General features: G+C 38.4%; 1 protein-coding gene across 2 annotated transcripts; it reads left to right on the forward strand.

Annotated features, from left to right (window-relative positions):
* On the forward strand, window positions 1–27,842 carry SECISBP2L (SECIS binding protein 2 like). Of its 2 annotated transcripts, XM_071814091.1 has the most exons (19): window positions 209–417; window positions 2,863–3,052; window positions 10,549–10,727; window positions 11,250–11,574; window positions 12,088–12,223; window positions 12,529–12,758; window positions 12,846–12,870; window positions 13,644–13,759; window positions 15,349–15,480; window positions 15,999–16,082; window positions 16,873–17,040; window positions 17,192–17,333; window positions 18,959–19,128; window positions 19,406–19,538; window positions 20,192–20,354; window positions 20,686–20,906; window positions 21,536–21,690; window positions 22,140–22,359; window positions 23,267–27,842. In XM_071814091.1, the coding sequence occupies exons 3-19, from the start codon at window positions 10,612–10,614 to the stop codon at window positions 23,935–23,937; spliced, it is 3,207 nt and encodes a 1,068-aa protein (XP_071670192.1). In that variant the 5' UTR covers window positions 209–417; window positions 2,863–3,052; window positions 10,549–10,611; the 3' UTR covers window positions 23,938–27,842. The 2 variants fall into 2 exon arrangements, with proteins under 2 accessions (XP_065703231.2, XP_071670192.1); XM_065847159.2 differs by lacking the exon at window positions 2,863–3,052 and having other exon boundaries at window positions 1–417.

Here is a 27,842-nt window from a genome sequence, read left to right on the forward strand (position 1 = left end):
AAACTCACAGCCTCGCTTGTTTACGGGTGGCCGGAACACGGCTCAGCGAGCCACGGGGCAGGGGACACGGGCGACAACCGCCACCGAGGTGAGGGGGGACTGAGTGCGCCCGCCGCCGCGCCGGCGAAGGCGTTCCGCGCGGCTTGGGCCCGCCCGGCTTCCGTCCCAGATGATCCCTCCCCGGCGCCCTCCCTCCCCGGTGCCCTCCCCCCCCCGCCGTCCCCCCTCCCCGCCCCCGGCCGTGGCGTAGCCGGGCTCGGTTTCCGTGAGAGCTGCGAGCGGGGCCAGCGCCGCTCTGGGTGTGTGCGGGAGCCCGGCGGGGACAGCCAGCGCCATGGAGGAGGCGGCTCGCCCTCTCCGCCGTTCTTATTAGCGCCGCCGCCCAGCCCAGCTGGAGCCATGGACAAAGCCGACAAGGTGCGAGGGGCGGGCTCGGTGCTGAGGAGACCGTAAACAGCTGTGGCGGGAGGGAGCTGCGACGCCTCGGCGCCGCGGTGAGGGAGGGGGACGAGCGGCCGGGCGGAGAGAGAAGGGGGTCGGCGAGGGGGCGACTCGGCCCGGTAGACCCGCGTCTGTCAGGCCCGTCCTGTCAGGCAGCGGCCGAGCGGAGGGGTAGGGTGCGGCCCGCGGCCTGCCGGGCCCGTCGGTGGGGCGGGGAGCAGTGCTGGGGGGGCTGTTGTACTTCCCCACCAGAGAACGGCCCCGGGAGGCTTCAAATGGGGCGGTTTCAGGGCTGGCAGCGGGAGCTCGGGGCGCGTTTGCGGGTTGGTAACGCGGCCGCCGTCCCCTCTCCCCGCGCCGGCCTGCGAGAGGCGTCGGGCCCGACCCGGCCCTAGCCGGCAGCGCTCGGGCTCGATCTGCCGGGCCGGGCTGGGAAGCTCTGAGCATCTCCCTTGGTATTCGTGAAGGGATGTAAAGCTCCGGTTTGCCCGCCTCCCTCCTGTTCCTTCAGGCTTTGTTTCAAGCTTAGGGAATAATTGCAGTTAGTGACACTTGATTTAAACCTGCCTGGTCTCAAGAAGAGCCTTTTACAGGCTTGTTGAGAACTTTACAACGTGAGAGATATGTCACTGTTGTTGAAATACTGTAAATATGAGGCACAGGTTGAAGTTTTCAGTGTTAGGACACAGCTGGTGGCCTCAGCTGATTAGCTGGGCTGGCAAGAGTTTGGTATAGCTCGCTGATTTTTTTCTTCAATATTTAACTTGGCTTTGTTAAGGTCGTCAGTTTGTGTTATGCTTAAGACCCTTCAGACTGTAGGTATGAAGAAGCTTAAGCTGGGGGTTAAGAGTTCATATGTTGTGTTTCATATAAGTAATAAAACGTTTCATTATCAAGAGGTAGTTCTAAAAGAAGATCTATCTAAAGTGAGTGTTACCATCCACAACAACCTGATCTTACTTTTAAGCTTCTGTTTCAGCAGAATGCGTTGAAAATTCACAAATTACTGCCTTTTTTTGTTTTGTTCTCAGCTTTGGCATCTCCGGGGTTTCTAATACTGGGTCTAATCAATAAAAATAACACAAGCTACTGTAGCCAAGTAGATACTGAATAATAATGCACTCTGTAAGATACATTGCTTTTTCATTTTGTCTGTATGTCCAAGGAAGTTAGTGAACAGTGTATCTTATTACAGTGTGGCTCCCACTCTGTCTTTCTCATTAGTCTTTTTGATGTGATAGTAATTTCAAATTCCCTTTTTTTCATGCTTTCTTATTTTCCTTCATGTAGAAAAACTTATTCTGTAAAATTTAGATTAGTCTAATCTGTTGTACTTTTAACTTTAATATCTTGAGTTATGGTGCATTGTTTCCACCTCCCCCTGTTTGGTTCATCTGTAATTAGTACTGCACTTCACTTCTGAAATATTTATTCTGTGTTGCTTGAGCTCTTCATTACCAGAGGTTCACACACATGCACCTATCAAACCACTCTCTTATTATTTATTGGAAATAGTTAGTGAAAACTGAGAATCATTGTGTTATTTACAGTGTGAAGTGTTGACTCTATGTCATTATCTTAACTAAGTGCAGTATTTTAACTTGGAGGTGCAGTTAAGCTTTTTGAAGAAGGAACCATCTTCTTATTTAGTCTGTTTGCAGTACATCTAGTTCTGTTGGTTCCTTATCCACTAATAAGGCTTCTGGGCCAACAAATAATTAATACCTGATGAGTTTCTAAAGTGATTCAATTATCTTGTTGGTTTTGTCTTCCTATTATACAGTAGCATCTTGATTAGGAGATCTCTAAATGCTTCGAGTTTGAACCTTTTGTACTCTTAGAATTGAATGTGATCTCCTTTACTAGTGTAAGTGTTTGGTGAGGTTGCATCAGTTTTGGATGCTGTTCCATCTTTTCTTTGATTCGGGCTCCTTCCTGCACCTGTATTTCCTGACATCTGATAAATGACTACTAAAGTGTTCAGATGTGTGTTAACAGTACTTACCCTCTTCTTTCCTCCAGAACACTCTCAGCCACAGTATGGTAACTGTACATGCAGACAGGATTAACTACTGTGGAATTAGAATATGAGGGAGTAGGACTATTGTACTATTCTATAGTATTTCAAGAGTAAGGGAGGATCACAAATGCTTTTTATCGGGAGTGTATTTTAAGAGTTTTGTGATATTGGCTCAGTAAATCAGTATGAGGTATCATGCACCACGAATGTTTAGACACCTAAATAATGAAAAGGTGTTACTTACAGATTGTTCTTCAGGTTTCTGTTACCTAAATTGTGGTACGACCTTGCTTGTTATAATGTGCTCAGTGATATTTTGGCAGCTGACATAGCAGAAAACATAATAAAGCTGTTTAAACTGGATTATTTTATGATAGGATGTGTTGTGATTTTTGTAGTAGGTGTGGAAGTTTACTTCTGGCTACACCAGAACCGAAACTGTTCCCATCATAAAGTGTGAAGTGTTTGGGTTTCAGCAGTTGTGTACATTATTTTCTTACAAGAGATAAAACTCAGCACGTGACCTCTGGCACTCTTTCTGTTGAAGCTGATTGCAGTAGAAAGTTGGAGAAACAACTTCCCCTCTCAAAGGTACTGCTGTGCTTTGATTTTTCTCACTGTTATACGTTTGTCTTGCTCTGTGATTAAGACATTTGGTTCCATTAGCGCAGATAGGAAATCAGGTGGAGTTGTGAAATCAGTGACCTGTGTTTTGTATTGATATTGCTTAAAGACAGCCTGTTGTGCTTGCCTCTGCTGCTCCTGACTGTTCAACAGTTGCCTTGATAACATGCTTGCCATAGAAGTAGGTCTGGAGCAATGGTTTGTGCTCTTTATCCAAGTCACTTCAGTGTTTCTTACCCATGGCAGGATTTTTGACTGAGGTAAACTGGAAAAGGTTCGTTTTCTTCTGCTGTTTTGCACATTACTTTCTCTTGAACCTTGAAAGAAAAAAATGAGTTTACTATCATCTTGTAATAGAAGGTGAATTTGAATGTTTATATATATATATATATATAAACATCATAACATATGGATCACAAATTTATTTATTATTGACTAGTTTGTGGAGATGAGGAAGCTGATTTACGTGAATGGTTTGCATTAATACTTTCAGTGCATAGGCTACAAAGCATTCAAATATTGCTACTTCACATTGCTAGTGTGAGTTAGAAGTTTGTATGTGCTGTTCAATGCTATAAATTCGGTAAGTGAAGAGGATCCTGTTGGTAGCTTATTATCTTTGAACAAGCATTTATAAATATAAAATTTTATTTTTCCTCTTTTCTAGAATATTCTGGTTTTGAGTTTAAGCATGCCAACTTGTCATGTTGTGCCACTTGCTCATTTTCTACATATACATAGAGTTTTTAATACTTTGCTGTATTCTGAGCTTGGTACTTCTGTGAAAGGGAAGATGATTATGCATGGTTCCCTTATAAGCTGAGGGGGAAAAAAGAAAGACTAACTTAATAGTGTATTTGCTTTAAGTGTTACATTGAACTGAATATGTTTAATCTAAATAGGGAAGATTAAATTTTGTGCTTTCTAAAACGCTTGCTGCTGTGTTTCCAGTTGGACTGCATATTTGCCATTCCTGAAGTATCTGCCACTTAGAAGCAACTAATTATAGAAACAAAGACGTCCATAATTGTAAAGTTTCTCTTAAAATAGATGAAATGTGACCTGTCTTACTACTAAAATTACTTTTAAATGATGAAATCCAGAATTCAGAAACAGGATTGTTTTTTCTTAAAAAAACCAGAGTTTTGAGCTGTGTTTTTATCTTACATTTCTGATGAGACTTCTTGTTTCCAGACTTCGAGACAGTAAACCATCTGATTTTATTATAGCCCTCTGAAATGTGGCATCTGCGTCTATTTTCTTACCCTGTAAGTGGTAAGATTTGTATCCAAGTGTTCTCTTCTCCGAGAGCAGGCTCACAGAGATCCTATTTAATGGAAAGTGCTGAATGACATTAAGCTACAATGAACAAAAACTTTTTCTAAGATTAAACATACAGTGTTATAACTATAGGACAAGTTTACCAGTCTGTTCCTGCTTGTGTCATCTTCTGTCTTTGCAGCTGTTGCTGACTACAGTAGCTTTTATATAGGAAACAAAGGGTCGCTTCAGTATATATGCTGCCTTGAAAGGCTTGTAATTGTTGGACTGAAATATGTAATGAGCTACTACAAAACATTTTGTAAATTGAAACTAGGAATATCTATAAAAGAGACTTCTGTATAAATCTTGGTTTCTTCTGACGCGGTGTGCTTCCATTAATAGGCAACTGATTGAAAATCTGATGTTTCCATGTGACTTAACCAAACTCAGTTCTAAATATAAATTTATCAAAGGTCAATTTCAATAAAGCTTTGTTTAGCTTTGTGATGTGGAAGGTTGAATAAATATGAGAAAGTTGCGCTCCAAAATAAAGTTCTTTGGTCTTGCAATATTTGTCTTTAGATTGCCTGATCAAAAACGTATATTACTTTATATTAACTGTTTAGGGTCTGACCCTGTACTGACTGATATCAGTGGCAAAGTGCTACTTCTTTAGTGGATGCAGGCTAAAATAAATCTCAACACTGTGCTCTGTTGTAAGGATTAGGAAAAGTGTAGGAACCTTACCCTAATCTTTTAGCGTTTGACAAATCTTTCTTGTCCAATTCTTTTTGTTTGCTTGTGGTTACAAAACCAGTGGCATGATCAGTTCTGTCAATTCTGTTCATTTGCCTTTGTCACTCCATTTGTACTGTGCAGATGAAATCTTGGAGGAATTGTGTTAATATATATTTGCATGCACTTTGTTTTATGCACTTGCATTTTGTTTCAGAAGCAAATACTTTTTTAAAAAAGGATCTCATCTCTTATTCTGGAGTTCACTTCAGTTGTATTTTCCACTGATTGTTAACCATGTCAACGTGGTATTTAAAACAGCACGAACAAACTTATATTAGGTATTATTATTTCTGTGTCTGGCCAAAGCAGCACAGAGACAGCCTGTTAAAAGAAAAACGAAGTCTCAGTTGGAGATATTTTTTTTGCTTGTCCAGTGTAATGAGAAATTAGCAGCCCCTTCGCTTCCTACTAAATTGGTTATTATTTTCTTTTGCTTTTTGTTTCACTATCTCTTCTTACACTATTAAGGGAATATTATTTCTGTTGTTCAGACAGGAGCCAGGACACCTAAAATGCCGTTTATTAAAAAGAGGAGTTACTTGGCTGACTATCTTCACCAACCCTTCCTCCTAGCTGAGCAACCCATAGTCCTAAAAAATCTGCTTAGATAACTTTGAGCAAATTACTTAGGCTTGCTATTTTGTTTCCGTCACATGTCAAATGAAACCACAAGCCGTCTGAAAAGTACTGAAATGTCCGGGTAGTCACACTGGAGAGTTAATTCTGTTTATATTTTGGTTTGGTTAGCAGTCTGACCCAACTTGGTACATTTGTTTCACTTTTAGCTTTAACTTCATTAAAGTTTACTGTCCTCATCTGAAGACGCATCCTATGTGAAAAGGAACTTGAAGGTATTTTAGAGGGACTGGTAAATACTGTTAGGAAGCAATACGTTGAAGTTAATTTTGTTTAGTTGGCAACTCACTTGAGTTGTCCTCTGTTCTCTACTCTGAGGTGGAAATGGGGACTTGGTGTCTAATGAGATGTATCTGTTGTGCTGAGGATTCCTTGTACTATGCTTGCAGAATGATTTTGAAACACCTTTTTTGCTGAAAACAAGGTTTCTTGGAAGCATTAAAAAAACCCTAACAAAACAAAAACAAACAAACAAAAACCCCCCCACCCCTCCACAAACCGGCCCAACCTGTAGGTACAGACTGAATTGCAAAAGGGAAGAGTGTTTAAGGTATAATGTGTGTAAAAGATTTCTGAAATACAGTTTTGATTCCTTTGAATAACAGACACTATTGAAGTTCTATAGGTAGAAAAAGAAATAATCTTTCAAATGTACCCATATGTGTTTATGATTACGGGATATATTGCACCTCTAGTTTGCCACTATAGGTAAGCTAAATATGTTATGAGCTGTACAGAAAACGGTAATTAAATATATCAGCAAATCGCTCTGTCATAGCAGTAGTTAATCATTGCCTGTATAAGAGACTGGGCAACAGGAAAGGAAGCATTAACGTTGTCTTTCTAGTTTGGGCATCTCTGTGTTGTTTGAACCTAGCACAATCAAGCAGAATAATTCAAATGAAATTTTCCTAAACTTGTCAAATTACATCACTACAGTGTGTTATAATGTAAACCTAAAAGATCTATAATCCTATTTTTATTGGGAATATTTAAGTTAATAGTTTTTTTTTTTTCCAAAATACTTGGATGGAGAGGTAAGGTAGGGATTATCTTTGCAAACTGACAAGAAGTGCTTCCTATGGCAGCCCTGCTGATGGAGGTCATTCAGCTCCTGATTTGATTCATTTTATCTTCATTTTTTTAACACTTGATGTGAAAGACTGTTCTTTCATAACACTAGTAACGAATGATGATACAATACAATATCACAAAAATAATTGTAATGAGACCATTCTGTAAGTGACTCACCGTTAAGGAATTATTTTAGTATTTCCACGTCTCTGAAAATAATATAGGGAAAGAGCAGCTAGCCAGACAGGAAAGACCTTTAAAATAGGCAATCTTCTCCCAACCCGGGTCACAAATGAAATGTTTTGACTATTTTCTGAGTCAGTACTAGAGTGGTTTATAATCAGTATCTTGTCTAAAGTTCGCTTGATACGTCACTGGGAGATAATGACCAGCAAATTTGGAGGAATAGGTGTTGGAAAGTTTTCAGTGCTTCCCTAAGAATACCCTATTTGTAAAGCACTCATGCTAGTTTTACTGTTGGATTTTCTATAGATAAGACAGTCTTGGTATATTTCTTTAATGTTTATGCCATCTAGTTTTGTAGGCCAGCCACCATTTGTTCCCAAGCAAATACTTTTGCCTGGCAAATAGCATGAAAAAAACCCCTCTTAGTTTACAGGGAAGGATTTGAGTGGTGGTATTTCTTTCATTGATTAAGTGATCAGTGTACGTTAACACCTGACTTTTTTCAATGACTGGTGTTTATCCTGGTTGTGCTGGGTGTTGAGGAGGATGCTGTGGAGTTTTGCTGGGGTAGGCTGAGGGATGTGCCCGGGCACAGGGAAGCTCTGGGTGGAGCAGGATTTGGTTTGCGTTGCTTAAGATCGGTGCTGCTACTGCACCACGGCTTTTCCTTCAAGTGTAACTTCAGGAGTTGAAAAAGAGTTAACATAGAAGGAAGGAATGTTTGCCTAGTACATAATGATGAAAAAAATGCATTTAATTAATATTAAAGCGATTATTCCAGTGTAGCATGGACCTGGTTGTACAGCAAGTAGTTATACTTCTGTATTGGTTCTTGTAGCCATAAGCGTTTTCAAAACACTCATTATAACCACTCCCGTTGACAGGGATAGTGCATCTTGTCACTTGCTAAGATGTACTTCTTTGCCTCTGCCACTCTAGTTCCACTTTTAGTTTTCTATTTATTTTTTAGATGTTTTGTTTTCCTTTTTTTGATTGTGGCTGGAACTTCAGGTCTCTTATGCTGCAGTTTTATCTGTAAGTGACTGGTGTTCTTACTAAACAAGCATATCAAAGCAGAGACTCATTTTGTTGGAAGGGACATTTCAGCACATTTTGGCAAGTTCAAAGACAGAAGTTTCTTGAAAAAATGGTTAAAAGTAATTATGGACTCTGTCCTTCATGATTTGCACCCCCTCATTCTGTATCATTTTTTTGTGTTCTCAGATTAATTATAAACAAGCTTTGACCTTGACTACTGTGGTTTGCAGAATGTCCTCCCATCAAAGTTGTTAAGGATGTAACTTTGATCTGCAGTTAATACTTGCAGACATCCTGCAGACAGCCATCGCTGATGGTAAACAACATTTCACTTAGAAAGCTTCCTCCTGTGTTTATAAAGCTCATTTTTTAGAGAGGTGCATGGTATTTGCAAAGAGTGAGTGACGTTTAAAAGAATTTATTTGGTGAACTGATGTTTACAGGAAATGGCTGATGGTGGAAATTTAGCTAATGCTACAACTAAGACAGCATAAAAACTCATGGAAGAAGTATAAATTAGGAAATGTGATAATGGAAGGATAAAAATAAAAAGAGGCAGACACTTTGTATATAGTAACACTTTATGTAGGAGAAGTTTGATTCCACTTACACAAATCACCTGAATCGTTGTTACAGAACAACTGCCTTCTCCATTGCTTAGTTTGGGTGTCGTATTTGGAGTTGAAAAGAATGCATTGAGCAAAATTTTTTGCTTAATTTTTTAAATTGACCGGGAATTCTAATGCTACAATTATAAGTAATATGTATTGGAAATAATTCTGTATTATAAAAATAAATTGCATCAGTCACTGGTAGTTATGCTAATTTAATAGTGAATATAATACTTACATGAAAGTTATGGAGCTTTTACAGGCTCAACTGTTTTTTCTATCCTCCTTGGAAGAGTACATGACAGCAAATGACTTAAATGCCAGTTGGTTTGAAACTTGCTGGTGAATTACAGTGTAACTCATGGTCTTAGTAATTTACTTGATGATGATTCTACCTTTTGCTCAGTAATTAAACTTTCTTGTATGTAAGTGTGTCAGACTAACTAAACAAAGATCCAGGACTCTATGAGTGGGTCTTGACCTCACTGTTGCTCAAACCAGTGTTTGAGCTAGGAATATTTCTAGTTCAGTCTAATACATTAAAGTACCTATTCATCAAATAAAAGTAGCTTTTCTCCCTGCCTGGGACAACTGTATTTTCAAAACATTTTTGGACTTCCCCCTCGCAACCCTTCTGTCCTCATTCTGCTAAACAAATACAGGATCTGACCCCATGTTTTATTTAAAAAATCAATTTTAGGGGCTTTTAAAACAAAGCTGTAGATTCAGATACTGGACAAAGCTGAAATGTCTGCGGATGTATTGCGGATTTGACGCAGGGCAAGGAGGTGGACTGAGAAGCATGTGCTAGGCATGGGAGTACTTGCTGTGGTATTTTCAGAGCCCCCGTTGCTTAATTGATCTCATTCATGTGGATGTTGTACAGGTAGTGACAAGGACAGGAGACTGTCCTCAGCACATCAAACCTTCAGGCTCTTCTTTGTGTAAAACAAGGGCCTGCACTCATAAAGGTTGTGCATTGACTCTGGAATAGTTTCTTAGACAAATGGAAGGAAAAGTTTCTGGAGTCCTTGCCTACTTTAGAGAGAATCTTCATAGAAGTTGGTATTCTATGAGCTGCCAATGTGAGATGAGTATAATTAAGCTGAAATCTTTGTACAAGTGTTTTTTTGGTACAAATAGTGTTTTTCATTGTCTAAGTACAAGATCCAGCTAATCCATACAAGAGCAAAAGTGTGGGTAAAAACACCCTCAAACTGTTAAAGATACATTCAGAATCAGGGAAGATCTTTTGCTTTGAAAGCAGAGTTTAAAACTTTCTAAGCAGTCTTTAATTTCCTTTTCACGGCAAAAAATAATCATATTCTTAACACTTAAAAAATGTTAAAATTGTGGAGGTGGAATGTGTGTGGGGTTCTTCTGTGGTACACCATCTATTTTTTTAATTGCATAGGAACATGGTCAATCTGTAGAGCAGACCAGGCGTTACTACGTATGCCATATGTTGGTTTCACTTGTGCAAGCCTACGCAACTGTGCTCCACCTATAGTGCTAACTCAAGTTCTTTCTGGGCTCAGGCTAGTCTATCCTCCGCGAGATCTGAACTTCAGTCCCTTCTAAATTAATTAGTGTTTGTTTTGCACTTTGGAAATGTAAAGGTTAACACAAATGCTAAATGCTGGTGATCTGTATTACAGCTTGTGTTGATTGGAAGGATGTAACAAGCACTTGCCAACTGTTTTCTGTCTCTTTCAATTTATTGCAGAAATCCTGTAGTTTTGTCATCCGTTTGCTTGCTACTTGTGATAATTGCCATACAACTTTATGGATCTAAGTGTTCCCGAACAATTTATGTCTGTATTTAATAAGGATATTGTTTCTTTTCTCTTTCTTAAGAATGTCAAGCTGTCAGCTGAAGTAGAACCGTTTATTCCTCAGAAGAAGGGTCCAGAAACACTAATGATCCCAATGGCGCTTCCTAATGACAGTGGAGGAATTAATGGCATGGAACCAACTCCTATCCCCAGCTACCTGATCACTTGCTATCCATTTGTACAGGAAAACCAATCCAATAGGTAATATGTGGTTGTGGTCTTCATGGAAGATAACCTGTTTTTACATGAGCTTAAACTTCTGGTACACTTGAGAGGAGTCAGTGAGTATTGGCTCTCTATTAATTTTGTTCACCATATTTAATCTTCTAGCATCTGCTGGCTTACCTTGTGTGAGCATAGGTATCTACTTACGTAATATGTGTTTTCTGAAACAATGAAATTGTAATGGGTCCAAAGTACTTGTCAAAGGAAGTACCTCTGTGTTATTTCCAAGGTTAATATTTGAAATTTACTAAGTTTATACAAATGCCAATATCAACAAAGATATTTATTTTGCGCTTGAATGTAATCTGAGCTTGTGGATTGTCTAATTGGCATCTCTAAGAAATCCTAATAAATTTAAGTTCAGTTATTAAAAGCTAGGAGCTCATGAAACCAATGAGTTGCGGTTGTTTGAGTTTTTTTAAGGGGGTGGTAAAGATCTGAGTTTCCTTGAGAGGGAATGACTTACTGAGGAGTTGTCTTTCCTTTTAATTTTAACAGACAGTTTCCATTATACAACAATGACATCAGATGGCAGCAACCCAACCCAAATCCTGCAGGACCTTACCTTGCTTATCCTATAATATCTGCGCAGCCACCTGTTTCTGCAGAATACACGTATTATCAGCTGATGCCAGCACCATGTGCTCAGGTCATGGGTTTCTATCATCCTTTCCCTACCCCCTATTCTGCACCCTTTCAAACAGCAAATACTGTAAATACAGTAACTACGGAATGCACCGAGCGTCCCAACCCGGCGGGCCAGGTCTTTCCGTTATCCAGTCAGCGGAGCAGAAGCAGTAACAGGGGACCAGTCATACAAAAAGTAAGTCTCTTTTAATAGGATAAGTAGAACTCTATAAAGAAAGTATCTTTGCGTGGGAAGCATGCATCTCATTTGAGCAAGAACAGGGATGTCAGTAGTATCAATGGAAGGAAAGGTGGGCAGCAAAGGTGTTAATTGGAGAGTAGCAAAACTCTGTCTACAGAGACATTCCGTGGTAAAATACTTGTTGAGTTTATAAAGCCTGCAAGTATAATGTGGGAGAGATTCCCTTCTGCTGCCTCTTGGCTGGTTTGGTCTGAGCTTAGAATTGCTTCATTAGGGAACAAAGGAAGTCTACTCATATGTTGTCATTTTTTTTAATCCTTCCACATCATAACAAATTCATGCAGAAAATGCTTCAAAGAGGTTAATAAATCAAATATTTCCCTTTAATGTCTTGTCTTTAAACATACAGTTTCTGTAGAGATCATTAGGACTTCTAATTGCTTTGATTACAGCTATGAAGTCAGATCATATGACTTATGTGTATGTGTGGCTTATCTTTTAAAACAGCAACAGCAGTTACAGATGCCCATAAAAAATAAACGTCCTCCGGTGAAAAACGTTGCCACTCAGAAGGAGACTAGTTCATCAGGTCCTGAGAACAGATCAAAGATTGTTTTGTTGGTTGATGCCTCACAGCAAACAGGTAATTTCTGTCTGGTGTTCTGGGTGGACAACATGACTAGAACCGCATGTCAGTTGCCATCTTTCCTAAAAGGAGGTGGACTTTGCCACTGTCAAAAACAAACTCTTACTAAAGGAACTGATTGTTAATAGTTGGACCTAAGCTGCTGGTTTTTTCTTTTTTAATTCAAAGCTGGTTTAAATTTTAATAAAAAGAAATTGTTATGTGCAAAGACTTTGGCTTTCTCCATTTGTCTTTATGATGTGTAGGTTTTTCATGTCTCTTAACAATTCCAGCACATGTAATTATATTTTTGTGTCTTGCAGACTTTCCTTCAGATATAGCTAATAAGTCACTTTCTGAGAGCGCCTCTACAATGCTTTGGAAATCAAAAGGCAGGCGCAGAAGAGCTTCTCACCCTGCTGCGGAGTCCTCTAGTGAACAGGGCGCAAGCGAAGCCGACATCGACAGTGACAGTGGCTATTGTAGTCCTAAGCATGGCAATAACCAGGCTGCAGCTATGGCTTCGAGAAATACAGATTCTTGTGCAGTGAATGTATGTAAACATAACTGAATAACTTCACTATATTTGTATCCTACAGGCTAATAAAAAGCACTAAACAAAATGTTTTTTCTTTTCCAGGTTGTAGAACCGTCGGTAAATACAAGTAAGCATTGTCTTAGCTGGTGAGCTGTTTAAAATTTGGCTGGGTCGCTTTTGTGTTTTTGTTTTACGTTTTGCTAGAAATTGTGTCTCAATCTGATTCCAGCATGACACTCTAATAGATCAGGTACTTCCAAAGATGTGTCTTTACTGTGATTTCTACCACTTCCACCAAGATTCCCATTACTTATTGAATGAACAAGTGTATATGTAGCTATCACTAATGACTTATCAACAGCTGGCTGTCTTTAAAGAATCAAAAAAGCCAGAGACTGCAATGGAAACATTCAGGCAAAGCTGTGCTTCTGTTGTGTTTGATTTTCAAGCTTCCTTACCCTGTTGAACTGCAGTTGATAGTAATAGAGCAAAAGACTTCTCATTCTCTTTTTGAGAAGTACTGGAACCTTTTTAAAAGCTTTAAAGTAGTACTGTAACATGAACAAAAGTTTTTATTAGTCTGGTAGTAGTGGGTAACACTAGTGGCTATTATGTATGACTGGACTGAAATTGTTATGGATGTGAAGCTGAGATTTTCTTTGTCTTGCTGTTTCCTGATGGTCAGTTGTTGGCAGTTTGAATGTTTGTCATCCAGCTCTTCCATAGAGGTCGTTCTGCTAACTTCCAGAAATAGCAACAGAAGTAAATGTTGTCAGAGGAGAATTAAACTTGCTCAGAGAACTTTGTGTCAAAATTGTGTTCCTGGCTCTGGTGTCACGGGTATTATGATGCGTTCTGTCATAGTAGTTCATTTTTTCATAACTGGCACTTCTCTTTCAGCTGGTGTCAACTGGACCAGTGCAACTTCCCAGGCAACGCAAAAAAAACCTTGGATTGAAAAAACTCAGACGTTTTCTAGAGGTGGAAGACAAGTTGAGCAAAGAAATAGTTCACAGGTATGTTGTTAATGGTTATACATGTGAATATTCTGTTTCTTGTAATAGATGAAAATAAGGAATTTGAAGTGGATTATGAAGTTAACATACAAAAAGATGGCTAATGAAAGCAGTGAATGAAAATTATAGAAAATCAACATAAAAGTCCAGTTGTGTGTTTCTTGAGCTAGCACTGTATGATAGATATATCTAATTTTATGTACTTGGCAATCTTCTGCTGATAGCCTGTTCTTTATATGTATCTACTTAGGAAGACCATTACATATGTAAAATAATTTGTGAACTAAAGACAATGTGGGTATGGAAAAGTTCGTTCCGTTTTTGACCCTTTCACACTTTAGAAGTTTGTGTTTTGTTTTTTTTCCGAAAGGTTCTGATGTGATGGTGAACTAGAATCCCCTGTTCTCACTCCTGTTGTCTTTGGCACTTTCTTTTTCACATTTATGTTGGAATACCATATTATTTAGCATTTTTATTATTAATAATGAGGCTGAAAAATCTAGCTTTGCTTAAACATAGGTTTTGCTTGAATTCAGTTATTGCAGCTAAGAATAGCTGAGCTTGAAGTGAGACCTTTATCATAAATGTGCCTGTATGTGCAGGTATATGTGAGCTAGCTTGCCCTGGTAAGGTTTTTGGTTGGAATTGTTAACGTGTTCTGACTCTTTCCTTTTGGTATCTGTGGGTTTATTATATAAAGAAGCTTGTTGATGCTCGTATCTGGCACTGTAGCACTTCTGAATCTTTTTATAATCTGTAGTAAAATCAGAGGCTTTTAGAAGCAACTGTTTATGGTTTATGGCATTGGGAGAGTAGGAAGAACCAGATATCCTTTCATCCAGTCATAGTTTAGACTCTAAATCTGGCAGGTTTTTTTGATATTTAAAAACAAAGCTGGCACAACGAGTTTTAAATGAGGTTTCCTCAGCCAAATTCACTGTACCTCAAGGCAGAATTGTTGTAGAAACTATTGTCCTTTGAAACTGAATTTATACAGGTCTATAGGAAACTTTCTTGAGAAAGACCTTAGTATAAGAGATGCAGAATTTCAGATTCAAGTCATGCTTTACTTTCAGCCAGCCAGTCTTGCACGTGAGTTTCCACCAACTTTTCAGGTAATAAACAGAAGAATGTTTATACTGCTATGCTGAGGTCTCTGGTCCTTGGAGAATTCTGTGCTGTGCGTTGTCATAAAACACATACTGAAAAGGCAGTAACTGCATGCAGAATACTTATGTAGTGGGAGAAAGTTCTTTGGGTTGATCATGGTTACAGACAGTTCCTTGGGATTCATGTCTGAGTTCCACAGTCACCTTGAACTCTTGTGTTCTTTATGTTTGCCAAAATGAACCTATTTTTTTAAATTACAAATTTATAGATGAATGTATAGAGATAATGTATTTAGCTTGGGGTGAATAATCAGATACTATCTGTAGAATATGTTTGTGCAGGTAAAACCCACCAAAGCACAGCTGCTTAAATCTAATTATGTAAAAACTGTACTTTCTTTGTTGCTACTTAGCAAACACGAGAATGCCTTACATGCACATATCATGAAATTGCAAAATAATCACGTTCATTGTTTTCAGTCCGGTTTCAGATGCAGAGACCACAGCACTTCTTCAGAAAGAAGGCAGAATTTGCAGAAACGCCATGAAAAACCTCTAAATACAAGCCAGTCGAGTAGAACAGAGCAGAGTCCTGAACCTCTGTATTTTGAGGTAGTATTGGATGAGAACTGTTTCTGCATTATAGTAGCAGAATATAGTGTGTAGAATAAGTGGTGTTCTCAACAGGGAGAAGTTGCAAAATATCCGACTCTAAGAGGTGTACGATATAGTGCACTAATTATTATATGATGCTTTCATTGTGTACATACAGAGACTTGTATTTGGGTGTTGTGGGAAGTGTAAGAATTCAGAACTATCTGACAAATTAGATAAGCAACTTTAAAGCAACTTTTTCTGTTCGCTTGTGAATTAAAATTACCATTTTCTCTGGTTTATACCCCTTAATTGTAACTGGATTTCTTTAGTATAAAACGTGAATGAATTATTATTTTTTGAAATGCATTATTCAGATACAGAAATGCTTTGTTAATTTTTCATCGTTTTCCATTTGTGTCACGTTGAAGCCCTTCTAGCTTATGTGGGACTTCAGGATTCAGTTCATGCTTCTAGCTTTAGCCATTGAAGTTGATGCTTTTCATGTGACTTTTCCCATTTTGTGTATTGTTTAGGACGAAGATGAATTTCCAGAGCTAAACAGTGACAATGGCAGCAGCAAAAGTAGTAACATCCAACAAAAGATCTCACCCAAAGTAGTAAGCAATGATTTTATTTTGTGAAGTATTTTTAAGTGGGTTTGAGACTACTTAATTAGTATATTTTTGTAATGAATCTCTGCTACAATAGTTATAATGCAGTAACTGTGCTGTTCTTAGGGTGTTGATGCTGTCAGTATTGGATGCTAAAGGAATGCTGATTAAAATAAGTGGTAGTGAGAACCCATCTTAAAAAGAAGGCTGCTGGATTTTTTTGGTCACTGCTGATGAGTGAAATTGTAAGATGCACATGATGGGTTATTCTATGATTCTGAGTATCTAAGTTGGAAGGGACCTAGAAGAATCGTCAAGTCCAACTCCCAACTGAAATGAAAATAAACTAAACATTATCTGCCTTAAGGCTGTAGAAACAGTTGTTGGAAAGGTGTTCTTTTAATACCTGGTCTACTTAAGTGTTTTGTTGCAGAACTGTATATATAGACTACTTAATCTAATTGGACACTTTCCAGGAAAGTGAAGCACTGTATGAAAACTTTATGGGGGCAGCGGGGAGGAAATATTCCTTTATTTAGTAATCAGGCTGAAAAACCTTCAGTCTGAAGGCATAATTGCAGAGAAATAACATGATTTTCCCATCCAAAAGTGAAATACACATACATCTCTAGTTTTACGAACTTACTGTGTCATCTAGCTGTACTTAATAATTGGGATGTCATACTGCTGACCAAAGCAATGGTTGACTTGGTTTCTGGAGTGCCACACTTTCTGTGGTCTTGAGAGAAAGGTCTTTAATGGTGGGTTTTTTTTTTCTTTTTGTTTAAAATCCTAGTTGGATGACTTACCAGAGAATTCTCCAATCAATATAGTCCAAACTCCAATTCCCATTACAACCTCTGTACCAAAGCGTGCAAAAAGTCAGAAGAAGAAAGCCTTGGCAGCAGCACTTGCAACAGCTCAAGAGTATTCGGAGATAAGCATGGAACAGAAAAAACTCCAAGTGCGTAATGCTGTCCCCCTGCCCTGTAATTGGTAAAGAGGAATATCAGTTAGTTCTTGCTCCTCTTTATAATAGCAAGAATCTCTTTGTGAAGAGTGTTTTGTAGGCACTGTTTCTTTGCATTTATCAGCATGTGATGTTTATGTTATAGGAGGCTTTATCAAAAGCAGCTGGAAAGAAGAGCAAGACACCTGTTCAGTTAGATTTGGGTGACATGTTAGCAGCTCTTGAAAAGCAGCAGCAAGCAATGAAAGCTCGTCAGATCACCAACACCAGGCCTCTCTCATACACAGGTATTTCTAAGCTGCTTGACAATTGCTAAATGCATTTTATGACAACAGAAATATAATTGATCTGAACACATGCTTTTTTTTATGTCAAGTTTTAGTTTTGAATATAAACATAATAAAAACCTGGGGAGACTTTCTTAATGTGTTTCTCAAAAAAATTCACCAGTGCATCTTCCGCTGAGCTGCAGTTTGCAATGGTGGAAGTCCACGTAGAACTGAGGATAAACTTCTCTTAAAACACCTGCTATGCACAATTTTGGATTCATGTCTTGAGTTTAACTCAGTGCTGAAATGAATATGTGAAAAGAACTGTATTGGGTCAAACTGAACATCTGCTACAGATATTACAGAATTCTCTTTGAAAGCAGCTTAGAGCGTATTCCTGTGGCTGTGATACAGAGGGATATTCTTCCTCCCCTCTGCTGATTGTAGTTCAGAGCTTCCTGACCCAAGGCTTTCTCAAACCAAGTTTGTTTCTTAAACTATCACTTCTGTCACATGTTTCTACTGTCCATAAGCCTCTATGGTAGTGAATTTTAACCTTGTTACATGCTCTGTGGAGAAGCTTTTCCTTCTACTCTGTTTTTTTTTAGGGGCTGGGGAGGAGGGTTCATGGATTTTCGTACCCCACTCATGATTTTGTTAGCTTTCATAGCCTATGTATTACAAAAAGACTGAGCAATCATTCCCTACTCTCCTCCTCCATGAGGTCTGTCATCTCTTTTCTAGTCTGAAGAGTCCTAATCTGTTTAGTTATTCCATTGTGGAAGCATTTATTTTCCAATAGTCCCTATTGCTTTCTCTGTATCTTCTTGTAGTTCTACTGTATCTTTTTGAAAATAAGGAAGAACAGACACACATGAAATGTTAAGTTCTAGTTCCATAATGAATGTATGCGATGGCTTGATTACACTTTTTTTTGTTCTCTATTTCTTTATTGACACTTAACATTAGCTTTTTTTGATGCTTGCTGTTGAATAGAGAGTTGACATTTTTGTGGCTATCCATTCTAACCTGCGAATCTCATTCCTGAGCAGCAGTATGTAGCCTAGAGTCCATCGTTATGCACATAGTTACCGTTTTCCATCTTGTGTGTGGCTTCATTTACCTGCTTGGAGTTTCAGCTATGTTCAAACATTAATTCAAGTTGGCAAGGTTATATCAAACAAAGCTCAAAGAACATTTGGCATTTCCATTGGAGACCGCGTTTGTTTTATGCTCTTTCTTGCAGAAGATACACTTGACTATATGCAGCACTCTGTCATCTGTTTCGTCTTTGACAACTGAAAACAAACGTTTGGATAAATATTTGCAACTTATTTTACTCTTATCATCTTACTAATAAAGCTACATATAGTCACTTGAGAGAGATCCCATACTGGTATTCAAGTAATTGCTTTTCTGGGATCCGTAGCTTCCTAAAACATGAGGAGAAGTTGAAGAAAGCTTAAAACCATCTGGAAGCAACAGTACGATTCAGATGATGTCATTTTCCTGTCATTATGAACTGCTTTTTTTTCTGGGGAAGGAAAATGTACTTTGGGAATTCATCAGTGGAAATTCTGAACGCAGTGTTGAAATAAAGCTGACATGTCTTTTGGTGAAACTAATATCTTTCTTGTGTTTAGTTGGCAGTGCTGCTCCCTTTCATACCAAAGAATCTGCCAACAGAAAGTCCTTTGCAAAGGGACAGCCATCTATGGGTTGCCTTAATCCGTTGGATTCAACTGCCCCAAAAGTGAAAAGAGGAAAAGAAAGAGAGATTGCAAAACTGAAACGCCCTACAGCACTTAAAAAGGTAAACATGTGGACGATCTTGATCCACACTCGTACTTGAGAAATAAAAACTGATATTTTCTTGAGAGTATTGAGTAGGCTAGCTGTAAAATGTTGGAATTCAATACTCTTTGTGATCAAAGAGGAGACAAATTATTTTTGTATTTTCTGTCCTGGCTTGAGTAGGAAGGTTCAGAACAACTTGGTTAACTTTGTGTTTTGTTCAGTCAAACAGACATTTTTCCTTACAGGTATCTCTCTCATTCTCAGATGTTGATAGCTGTTGTTTTTGTTCCTAGATTATTTTGAAAGAGAGGGAAGAGAAGAAAGGCCGGTTATCAGCTGACCACAGCCTTTTGGGATCTGATGAACAGAAAGAGGTTCCTATAACCTTTACTGCTGATCAGTCACAGGAGATGACCTCTCAAGAAGGTTGGTCTCTTTGTATCTCTAGTGTCCCTCCCTCCCCACTAATTGTACTAATCTGCTTAGATTATTATTTTGTCTTTTTTTATGCACCACAGTTTACTGGTGTTATCTTTTAACCTTTTTAAACGCTACAAAACACTAGAAATTAGAGCCGCCTTTTTCTAAAATGTCTTGTCTGTCCCTCAGTAGTGGGAGGCTCAGTGCAGTATGGGTTCTAAGTACCTCATCTCCATACAGCCTTTAATTCATTACTCTTGGGCAGATGTTCCCAACACATGTCGGAGTTGATAGCATTTTTAATAAGCAGATCAAACATGACTGGTTGTTTCTGAATGACCTGATTGAAAATAAGTGTGAAAAACTTAAATATCCTAGGAATAAGTTGAGCAAATATCTTATATATATATATATAATTTTGTAAAGATTTATTAGAAGCAGCTTTGGATATTTTTAATGAATGTTGAAATATTGCTTATTTACACAACCCATACTGAGTGTTGGATATGTGCTAGTTTTGTTTTTACCTCCCCAGAAGAACAGTGTGTTTAGTGTTTCCAGAATGTAATTTGGAACAAGTGAGGGAGAGATCCGTAAGTATGATGCTGTTTATGTGAAAACGTCTTTTCATTTTATAATGTTTCGAAATTGCCTTTCAGAAACTGGACTAAGTATGCCTAGTGATACTTCACTTTCGCCAGCAAGTCAGAATTCTCCGTACTGCATGACCCCGGTGTCACAAGGTTCACCTGCTAGCTCTGGAATAGGCAGTCCAATGGCTTCTTCCGCAATAACCAAAATTCACAGCAAGAGATTCAGAGAGTAAGAGTTTTGCATTATCAGTATAAATTCAAGGCTGGCACTTAAGTCACCCTTATCTTTTAAGTGTGGATAGGATTAGTGGACTCAGGAGGAGTGTAATGAATATAAGGCTACCCTTTCATCAGCAGACGTTTATACAAGGGATCTTACTGGTAATGTAAATGTTTTCAGTGTGTGTTTTTAACTTTATACAGGATTTCTAAATCTTTTTAATTCCCAGCGGTTTAATAACTGTTCTGAGGAAGTAAAATTATTTTTATTTGGTAAAAGGCTTGGTGAAATAGAATTGAGTATGTGCTGTGCTAATACTTGATGTTTTTTGAATTGACAGATACTGTAACCAAGTTCTAAGTAAAGAGATAGATGAGTGTGTCACTCTCTTATTGCAAGAGCTTGTCAGCTTTCAAGAACGGATTTATCAAAAGGATCCCATGAGAGCTAAAGCAAGGAGAAGACTGGTCATGGGGTTGCGTGAGGTTACTAAGCATATGAAGCTAAACAAGATCAAGTGTGTAATCATATCTCCCAACTGCGAAAAAATCCAGTCAAAAGGTATAAATGGCAAAACAAGTGGTGCACTTAACTGTTTACTTTTCTTGTGCTGATTAGCGAGGGTAAAAGTGGTTTTTTAGTTACCGTGCGTGATATAGCACTTACAGAAGCAGCTGTGCAATTCTTGCTCCACATTCATTCTCTTCTACTCCACTCTGGAAGAAACTTGTCCATGCATGTGAATAGCTTAAAGAAACATAGATGTTATAATATGTAGTTTTATTCCATTCAGTCTTTGATATGCTTATAGTCCTGAACTCTGGGTGCTCTTAAGGAGGATTTCTTAGGGCGAGTATGAATTGGCTACTTAGCCAACCAACACATTTTGCACCAACGAAAAATGTAACAGAAGCTTCCTGAGATATGAGAAGAGCAAAGCTCTGCTCAAGCAAAGAGCTGTGGAAAGCTCTGGTTTCATGTGTGTGCAGTGCTAATAGAGAATACAGAATATTGCCTTGATCTGTTCTCACTGTACTTGAAATGTGTAGCTTGTCATCCTGTTCAACAGAATAGCTGGTGATTGTGTGTATTGAAATTTTACTGACTAATTACAGTTTAAATGAGAGTGTTGTCTTGCTACACTATGACTTTAACTGACTAGATATCTATTTAAAATTGCTTTCTTCAAGGTGGACTAGATGAGGCTCTGTATAATGTAATAGCCATGGCACGGGAGCAAGAAATTCCTTTTGTCTTTGCTCTTGGACGGAAGGCTCTTGGCCGTTGTGTGAACAAGCTGGTTCCTGTTAGCGTAGTGGGTATCTTCAGCTACTCAGGTGCTGAGGTGAGTAATTCCATTCACATAATGCCTGGATTAAACCACCTTGTATTAATAGTTAAGAATTGATTGTAGTTAATCCTTGTAGTTAAGAATTGATGTGGCATGGAGAGCACACCTAACTAATATGCATTTGATGATGGCCCTGACCTGTTCTATTTCTTTGAAATTCAATACAGAACTGAGAGACTCTGAGTCTCACTTAGGTCACAACACCTCTAGCTTTCAAGTAGACTTAAATGCCATCTGAAATTCTCTGGAAGGCTTAAGATTGTAAGGAAAACAGTGTTTTAAGTACATCTCCTCAAAGTTGCGTAAACAGAGAACAACTAATTTTGGTTGAAGTAAAGGTATTTGGTGTTAATAAGCTTAAGGCTTACTAGGTAGTATAACTTTGACTAAAAGTGAACTTACTAGTAAGAACTACTGATTATAAAAACTGCCTTCATACTTAGGACCTGTTTAATAAGCTGGTATCGCTGACTGAAGAGGCCAGAAAAGCCTACAGAGATATGGTTGCTGCAATGGAACAGGAACAGGCAGAAGAAGCCTTGAAGAATGTCAAGAAGGCACCGCATCATATGGGTCATTCTCGTAACCCCTCCGCAGCAAGTGCTATCTCATTCTGTAGCGTTATTTCTGAACCGATATCTGAAGTGAATGAGAAAGAATATGGTAAGTGTGTTACAACTTTTGTAACTAGAAGCTAGAATGTTCTCAATGTGGCTTATTGCAAAATGTAGCTAAAAAAATACAGTTTATGGTATCCTACGATTTTCAGGTATAAGAGAAAATGGGTTAGTCTTCACTTAGTTTTGTGGGTAATATTTTTTCCTCCAAACTGTATAGAAAATAGTAATTGTAGTTTCTAACCCTCAGAAGTGTTACAGTTACCTAACTCGCATCAGTGGAGGTGGCTTCTGCAGTTTTATTGAACCGGTACAGAACTGGTACCAAACAAAGAATTGATTGTATGATTGAGGAAGAAACAGTGACAGAGGAAAGGAATTAAATTATTGAGGTCTCTGTAGATAGAATGTGTACCTTAAACTTTGAAATAGTGTGACCAAAGGCAAATCATTTATCTGGTTGCTTAAGCTCCGGATGATGAAGGGGATAAAAGAGAGAGTGCTTGTTAGAACCGAAAGACTTGTCCTTTTCAGTCTTAGATTGAAATAAAAAGGATACTCCCTTGTTTTTAGTTAGTTCTTTTGTGGTGTCTCAAACGTATTTAACTTGTTAAATATTTTTCAGGAAAATCCTTAAACCGATGACTTGATACTGTGGCAATTTTCTGCTTTTGATTTGTACTTGAGAGTAACCTCTTTGACTATGCTCACTGTTGCATTTGGTGCTTCCACAATTTATACAGGAAACTAAGTGCACAAACTTTCAATTTTTTGTTGTCTATCCCTTTCCCTTCTTCCCCCTTTTTCTAACTGAATTTTTTCTAGCAAGCATAGAATAGTATTAAAATTATTAGCTCCTGTTGCTATCTAAACAATTCTGGGATGTTCATGAGAAATATTTGTATATCGAAAGAATTAATGTTTCCTACTTAAACTTCTTTTGGAACTTGTAGAAACAAACTGGAGAAATATGGTGGAAACATCTGATGGGTTGGAAACCTCTGAAAATGAGAGAGAATCCTCATGTAAGACTACAGCAGCAGAAAAAGCTGGTAACGGTCAAATGGAAAAAGCCACTTGTAATAAACAACCACCTCTGGCTACAACTGGCACTACCTCAGCAACGAATCATGGAAAATCCACACCAGGTGACAAAGATGAGGTGAAACCAGATGACAATCTGGAATGGGCCTCACAGCAGAGTACAGAAACAGGATCCCTGGATGGCAGCTGCCGAGATCTTTTGAATTCCTCCATGACCAGTACCACCAGTACTCTTGTACCAGGAATGCTAGAAGAGGAGGAAGAGGAGGAGGAAGATGATGATGAGGATTACGCCCATGAGCCCATTTCTGTAGAGGTTCAGCTTAACAGCAGAATTGAATCTTGGGTTTCAGAGACCCAGAGAACTATGGAGACTCTTCAGCTTGGGAAGACCCTTAGTGGTGCCGAAGACAACGCAGAACAAAGTGAAGAGGAGGAAATAGAGACTTCTGAGCCGGCCGATCCAGTCACCGATGGTGAGGAATGGACAAATGACAAGCACGCGAGTAACACTCAACATAAACCCACCATCTGCAGTTCTTTGAATAAGGAACACACAGATTCCATCTATATGCCGTAAAAATAAACAGGAACTCAGGAACTTTTTAGAAACTATATTAAAACTAACTGTTGTAAAGGTTGCAGCCATTATTTCGTATGCTTCATCTCAACGTTTTGCACTGTTAAACATTTAATATGTGTATTTAATTCACAACAATATTTTTGTAGCTGTTACTTGTTTGATTTAAATACTAGCTTAGCTTTTAATCAGTATCTATTTCCAAGAATAGAAACTGTGTGGAAAAATTGTCAATAAGTATTAACTTGATCTTTTGTAAAAGGAAACATCTTATAATTGATGAGTTTTAAGCAAAATTATTTAAAGATGTGACTGTTTAGCTCATTTTCAAACAGATAACCTACATGAAGACTGACAAATTACCAACAGCTTACACTGGTGTTATATGCCAGGCATGCCAGTGTGTTTGGCCGTGATTTTTCTAGTTCTGTCTAGAAAATAAGTAAAATTTTGGTTCTCTTCAAAGAAAAGCTAGAAAACCCCATTTGCAGTCTTAGTGAAAAGTGAACAGTAGAGATATCTGTGCTGGATTCTTGTGCTAACATAGGCACAGCGTTTGAGTTGGTCTCTGTGAATGCATCATTAAACAGCTGCTGATAGTTGGGATGGTTACAATAAGCTATAACAACTTTGATGCCAGAAAAACTTTAAACCAGAGGGATGTAATTAATGTTGGGGGGTGGGGTTACAAGGTGGAAATCTTGCATTTAAAAAAAAAAAGGAAAGAAAACAAAAATTGCCCATGTTCTCCACAGCTACCGTCTGCCAAACCACACTGAGTGAATCACTAACCATAATCCCTAGCCAGGGCTTCTAGGGAAGTGATGAATTCCTCTTCTTCCCATCACTTACCTCAGGAATGCTGTTTTGCATATTATATCTGCATAACATTGCAAAAAGCAAGAATAGTCCTTTAACAGCAAGTGTGAATGATATGGTTCGATATATCTACGCATTCATCCGCATGCTTTGATCCTGGCCACCCTCGTGTTGAGTTCAAGATGTATCTTGGCAGTTCTTACTCAAGATGTGACCTCTTTGTGTCTGTTCTTACAGTTGTAGCAGCTTTAGCAGTTGAGCTCTGGAGTAGAAAAGGAAGTGGTGATTCCAGGAAAGGGGAAAGTGCCCTGGAGTACAGGGAGGTATTTCAGTGGTTCAGAGGTGAAAGAAACAGAAAGATGCCCTCCCTGAAACATACACATTGCTAGCGAATTGTGCTGTGTTTTATTCTGGATATTGAAGTGAAATCCATTAACTGATGAATTCATTTCAGATTGAAGATGGAGTGTGTCGAAACCTTGCATGTAAAGAGTCTCTTTTCCATCTTTGCCTTATGTTGGCAAGGGTTGTACTGAAACTGCCAGCAGCAGGAGCTTCACTGCAAGAGCAGCCAAAGTAACTCACGTGAATAACACTATTATAGCAAACCTATATATTTTTTTTTTAATTCCACTTCATTTTTCTTCATCGCTTGTATCAAAATGCATAAAAACCCACTGGGTAGGCTGCAAACCACAAAAAATGGATAGTTAAGGATTCAGGCCACACTTACTAATATGGGACCAACGCTTATAGTACTAGTGATGCTGGCATTTTAAGTTGCACTGGGAAAATAAGACTCCAGGTTTAGAAATCATCTACCCCTGGGTGTTTTGGATGCTAATGAGAATAATAGAAACTGTGTGTATTATGTAAATAATGCTTTGATAGGTATAGGCGTAGCAAATGCGGTGTAGATAAGCGGTGTAGAGAGCTGCTAGGACAACTGGCTGTTCTGTCACGTTCTTAGTTCCTTAATGTAATCTTCCTAGATGTTAGAACAGGCATTTTATAGGAAAACCGAGACTAAGGAATGATGCCTCCTGAATGTTAAACCTTTTACTGTACCTACGGCAGATTTCTACAGTCTGTATGTTTTGAAAGAGTTTTTGCTTTAGGAAATGATAGGTGTTTGAACTGCTGACAAGCAAAACTTGCCCTTGGATGTGTAAGCACGTCTTGATGCCAGCTGAGCTCAGTGTATACACTGAGGGCAAAACTTTACCAGAACATCGAAAAACAAAGGCGTTGATAATTTTTCCTTTTGCTTTTTCAGTGCCAGTGATTCAAATAACTTTTGATCTTGAAGTATTAACATCAAAGGCGCATCTTTTTATACGTCTTTTCTGAACTTGGACTGTCGTTTTAAAATTTTCTGACATTTATATCAAAGAAGTCTTGTAATATTCAGCCCACTATTTCACTGCAATTTTGCTACAGATTTAATAGCGCTCTTGAAGGTGATATAGCACTTCTAATATCTCTCAATTTGCCAGCAAATAAGGAACTAGTCTCTTTTTAAAATGTGGCAGATCACCCTTAGAGGAGCAAACTGAAACTGAGTCAAGGAAACTGGGTTTAGTGCTTCCTTTCTGATAAGCTGGGAATGAGCAATAACTGTGAGAATGAGATTGCGGTTCCTTTGGGAGTGATCCGTTTGCTTCTAAAATTAGGGAAGTTCCTTGCCACTTAGAGCACTTGAGGGAGAGTATCTCACTGTGGTAATTTTGATTCTGTTATCGCCAGAATTTAAAAGGAAAGCGTACAAATGTTTTACAGTACCATGATTTTTTTTTTAAAGTAGCTGAATTTCTATTTCAGTATAAAAGTATGCAGTTTGTTATACAGGTTGTTACTGTCCCCGAGAAAAGATGTTTCTGTAGTTATAGGTGTATAGATATTTTTGTTGTGAAAATGATTATTCTGAAAACAAATCTACTTTTCTTAAGACATACTTTATAGAGATGATTTCACCACTTAATTTATCTGGTAAAATCAGAAATAATGTATCTGTGGTAGGGGTAGTAGGGATCTTGAAAACTGGTAGAGGTGCCTACGTATACAACCTATTTATATAAATACTTTAGGTATCTCTGTCAGAATAACAATAAAACACGGATTACAAATATATAAGAGGAAAATAAATTCTGATGAACGTCTGTCCTTAGTTGGACCAAGTGAAAATGTCTGAGTAAGGCTTAGGACCTGCTCTTGCTAACACAGGCTTAAGAGCGTTAGTTGCACTGGTTTGAATTGGTGGCCCGTTTATCTGCGTAAGTTGTGTGCGGGTAGTTGTAGGATTGGAGCTGAACAGTGACGGAGGGTACTGACCTGTGTTTTAAAAACTCATTGTAGAAAATGTTCAGTAATGCACTTGTTGGTGTTCTTCTGGTAAAGATAAGAGGTGTCTTCATGCTCATTTGGGTGGGTGGGAGCTTACACAATGTGATTCTATCCGGTTCTTTAACACAAGCTTAAATTTTAATAATGTTACTTTAAATACATCTGTAAAAAAAAGTATTATTGTTTGGAAAGCTGCTGTTTGCTGAAACTGTCATTAAGTATTTCCTGTGAAGTTGTGCCAACTAATGAAACTATTGAGTTGATTTCAATGTTAGCCATTTAAAAATGAGAGACGATGATTTGTTAACAAAACAAAAACCAGCAGAAGGAAGCCATGGAAACAAGTGACGTGGGTTTCCTGCCCACCCTGCTGCACATCAGGAAGCGTGAGAGTGTCCAACCCGAAACTTCCACGCCACTGAATGGTAACACTGAAAGCAGAAACACGGTTGGCACAGCCCACCTTCTCAATGTTCATAAGTAGTTCTTATATTTTACGTTTAAATGGATTCTAATAAGGAAAGCTGTTTAATGTCTTAAAATGTATAGTAATATTTAGGTTAAAGCAGTAGAAAAATCATTATGAAATACAATATGAAGGGTTTTGTTCCATTTCTTTTTTGCTGTATGAAGGATAATTGTTCTGTCTACCGTACTTTTTGGAGTAATAACAGCTTTTTTGCACTATGTAAATACTAGTGGGGGATTCTTCCATAACTAATAAAAATGATTGTAGAAATTTA

Source organism: Patagioenas fasciata, chromosome 12 (genome assembly GCF_037038585.1).
Source record: "Patagioenas fasciata isolate bPatFas1 chromosome 12, bPatFas1.hap1, whole genome shotgun sequence".
Lineage (NCBI taxonomy): Eukaryota > Metazoa > Chordata > Aves > Columbiformes > Columbidae > Patagioenas > Patagioenas fasciata.

Bases quoted from the DNA above. Each gene is read 5' to 3' on its own strand.
- SECISBP2L (XM_065847159.2), top strand. The intron at 13,760-15,348 runs GTATGTTGTTAA...CATTGTTTTCAG, and splicing joins AGCAAAGAAATAGTTCACAG to TCCGGTTTCAGATGCAGAGA. The intron at 16,083-16,872 runs GTAAGCAATGAT...TTAAAATCCTAG, and splicing joins AAAAGATCTCACCCAAAGTA to TTGGATGACTTACCAGAGAA.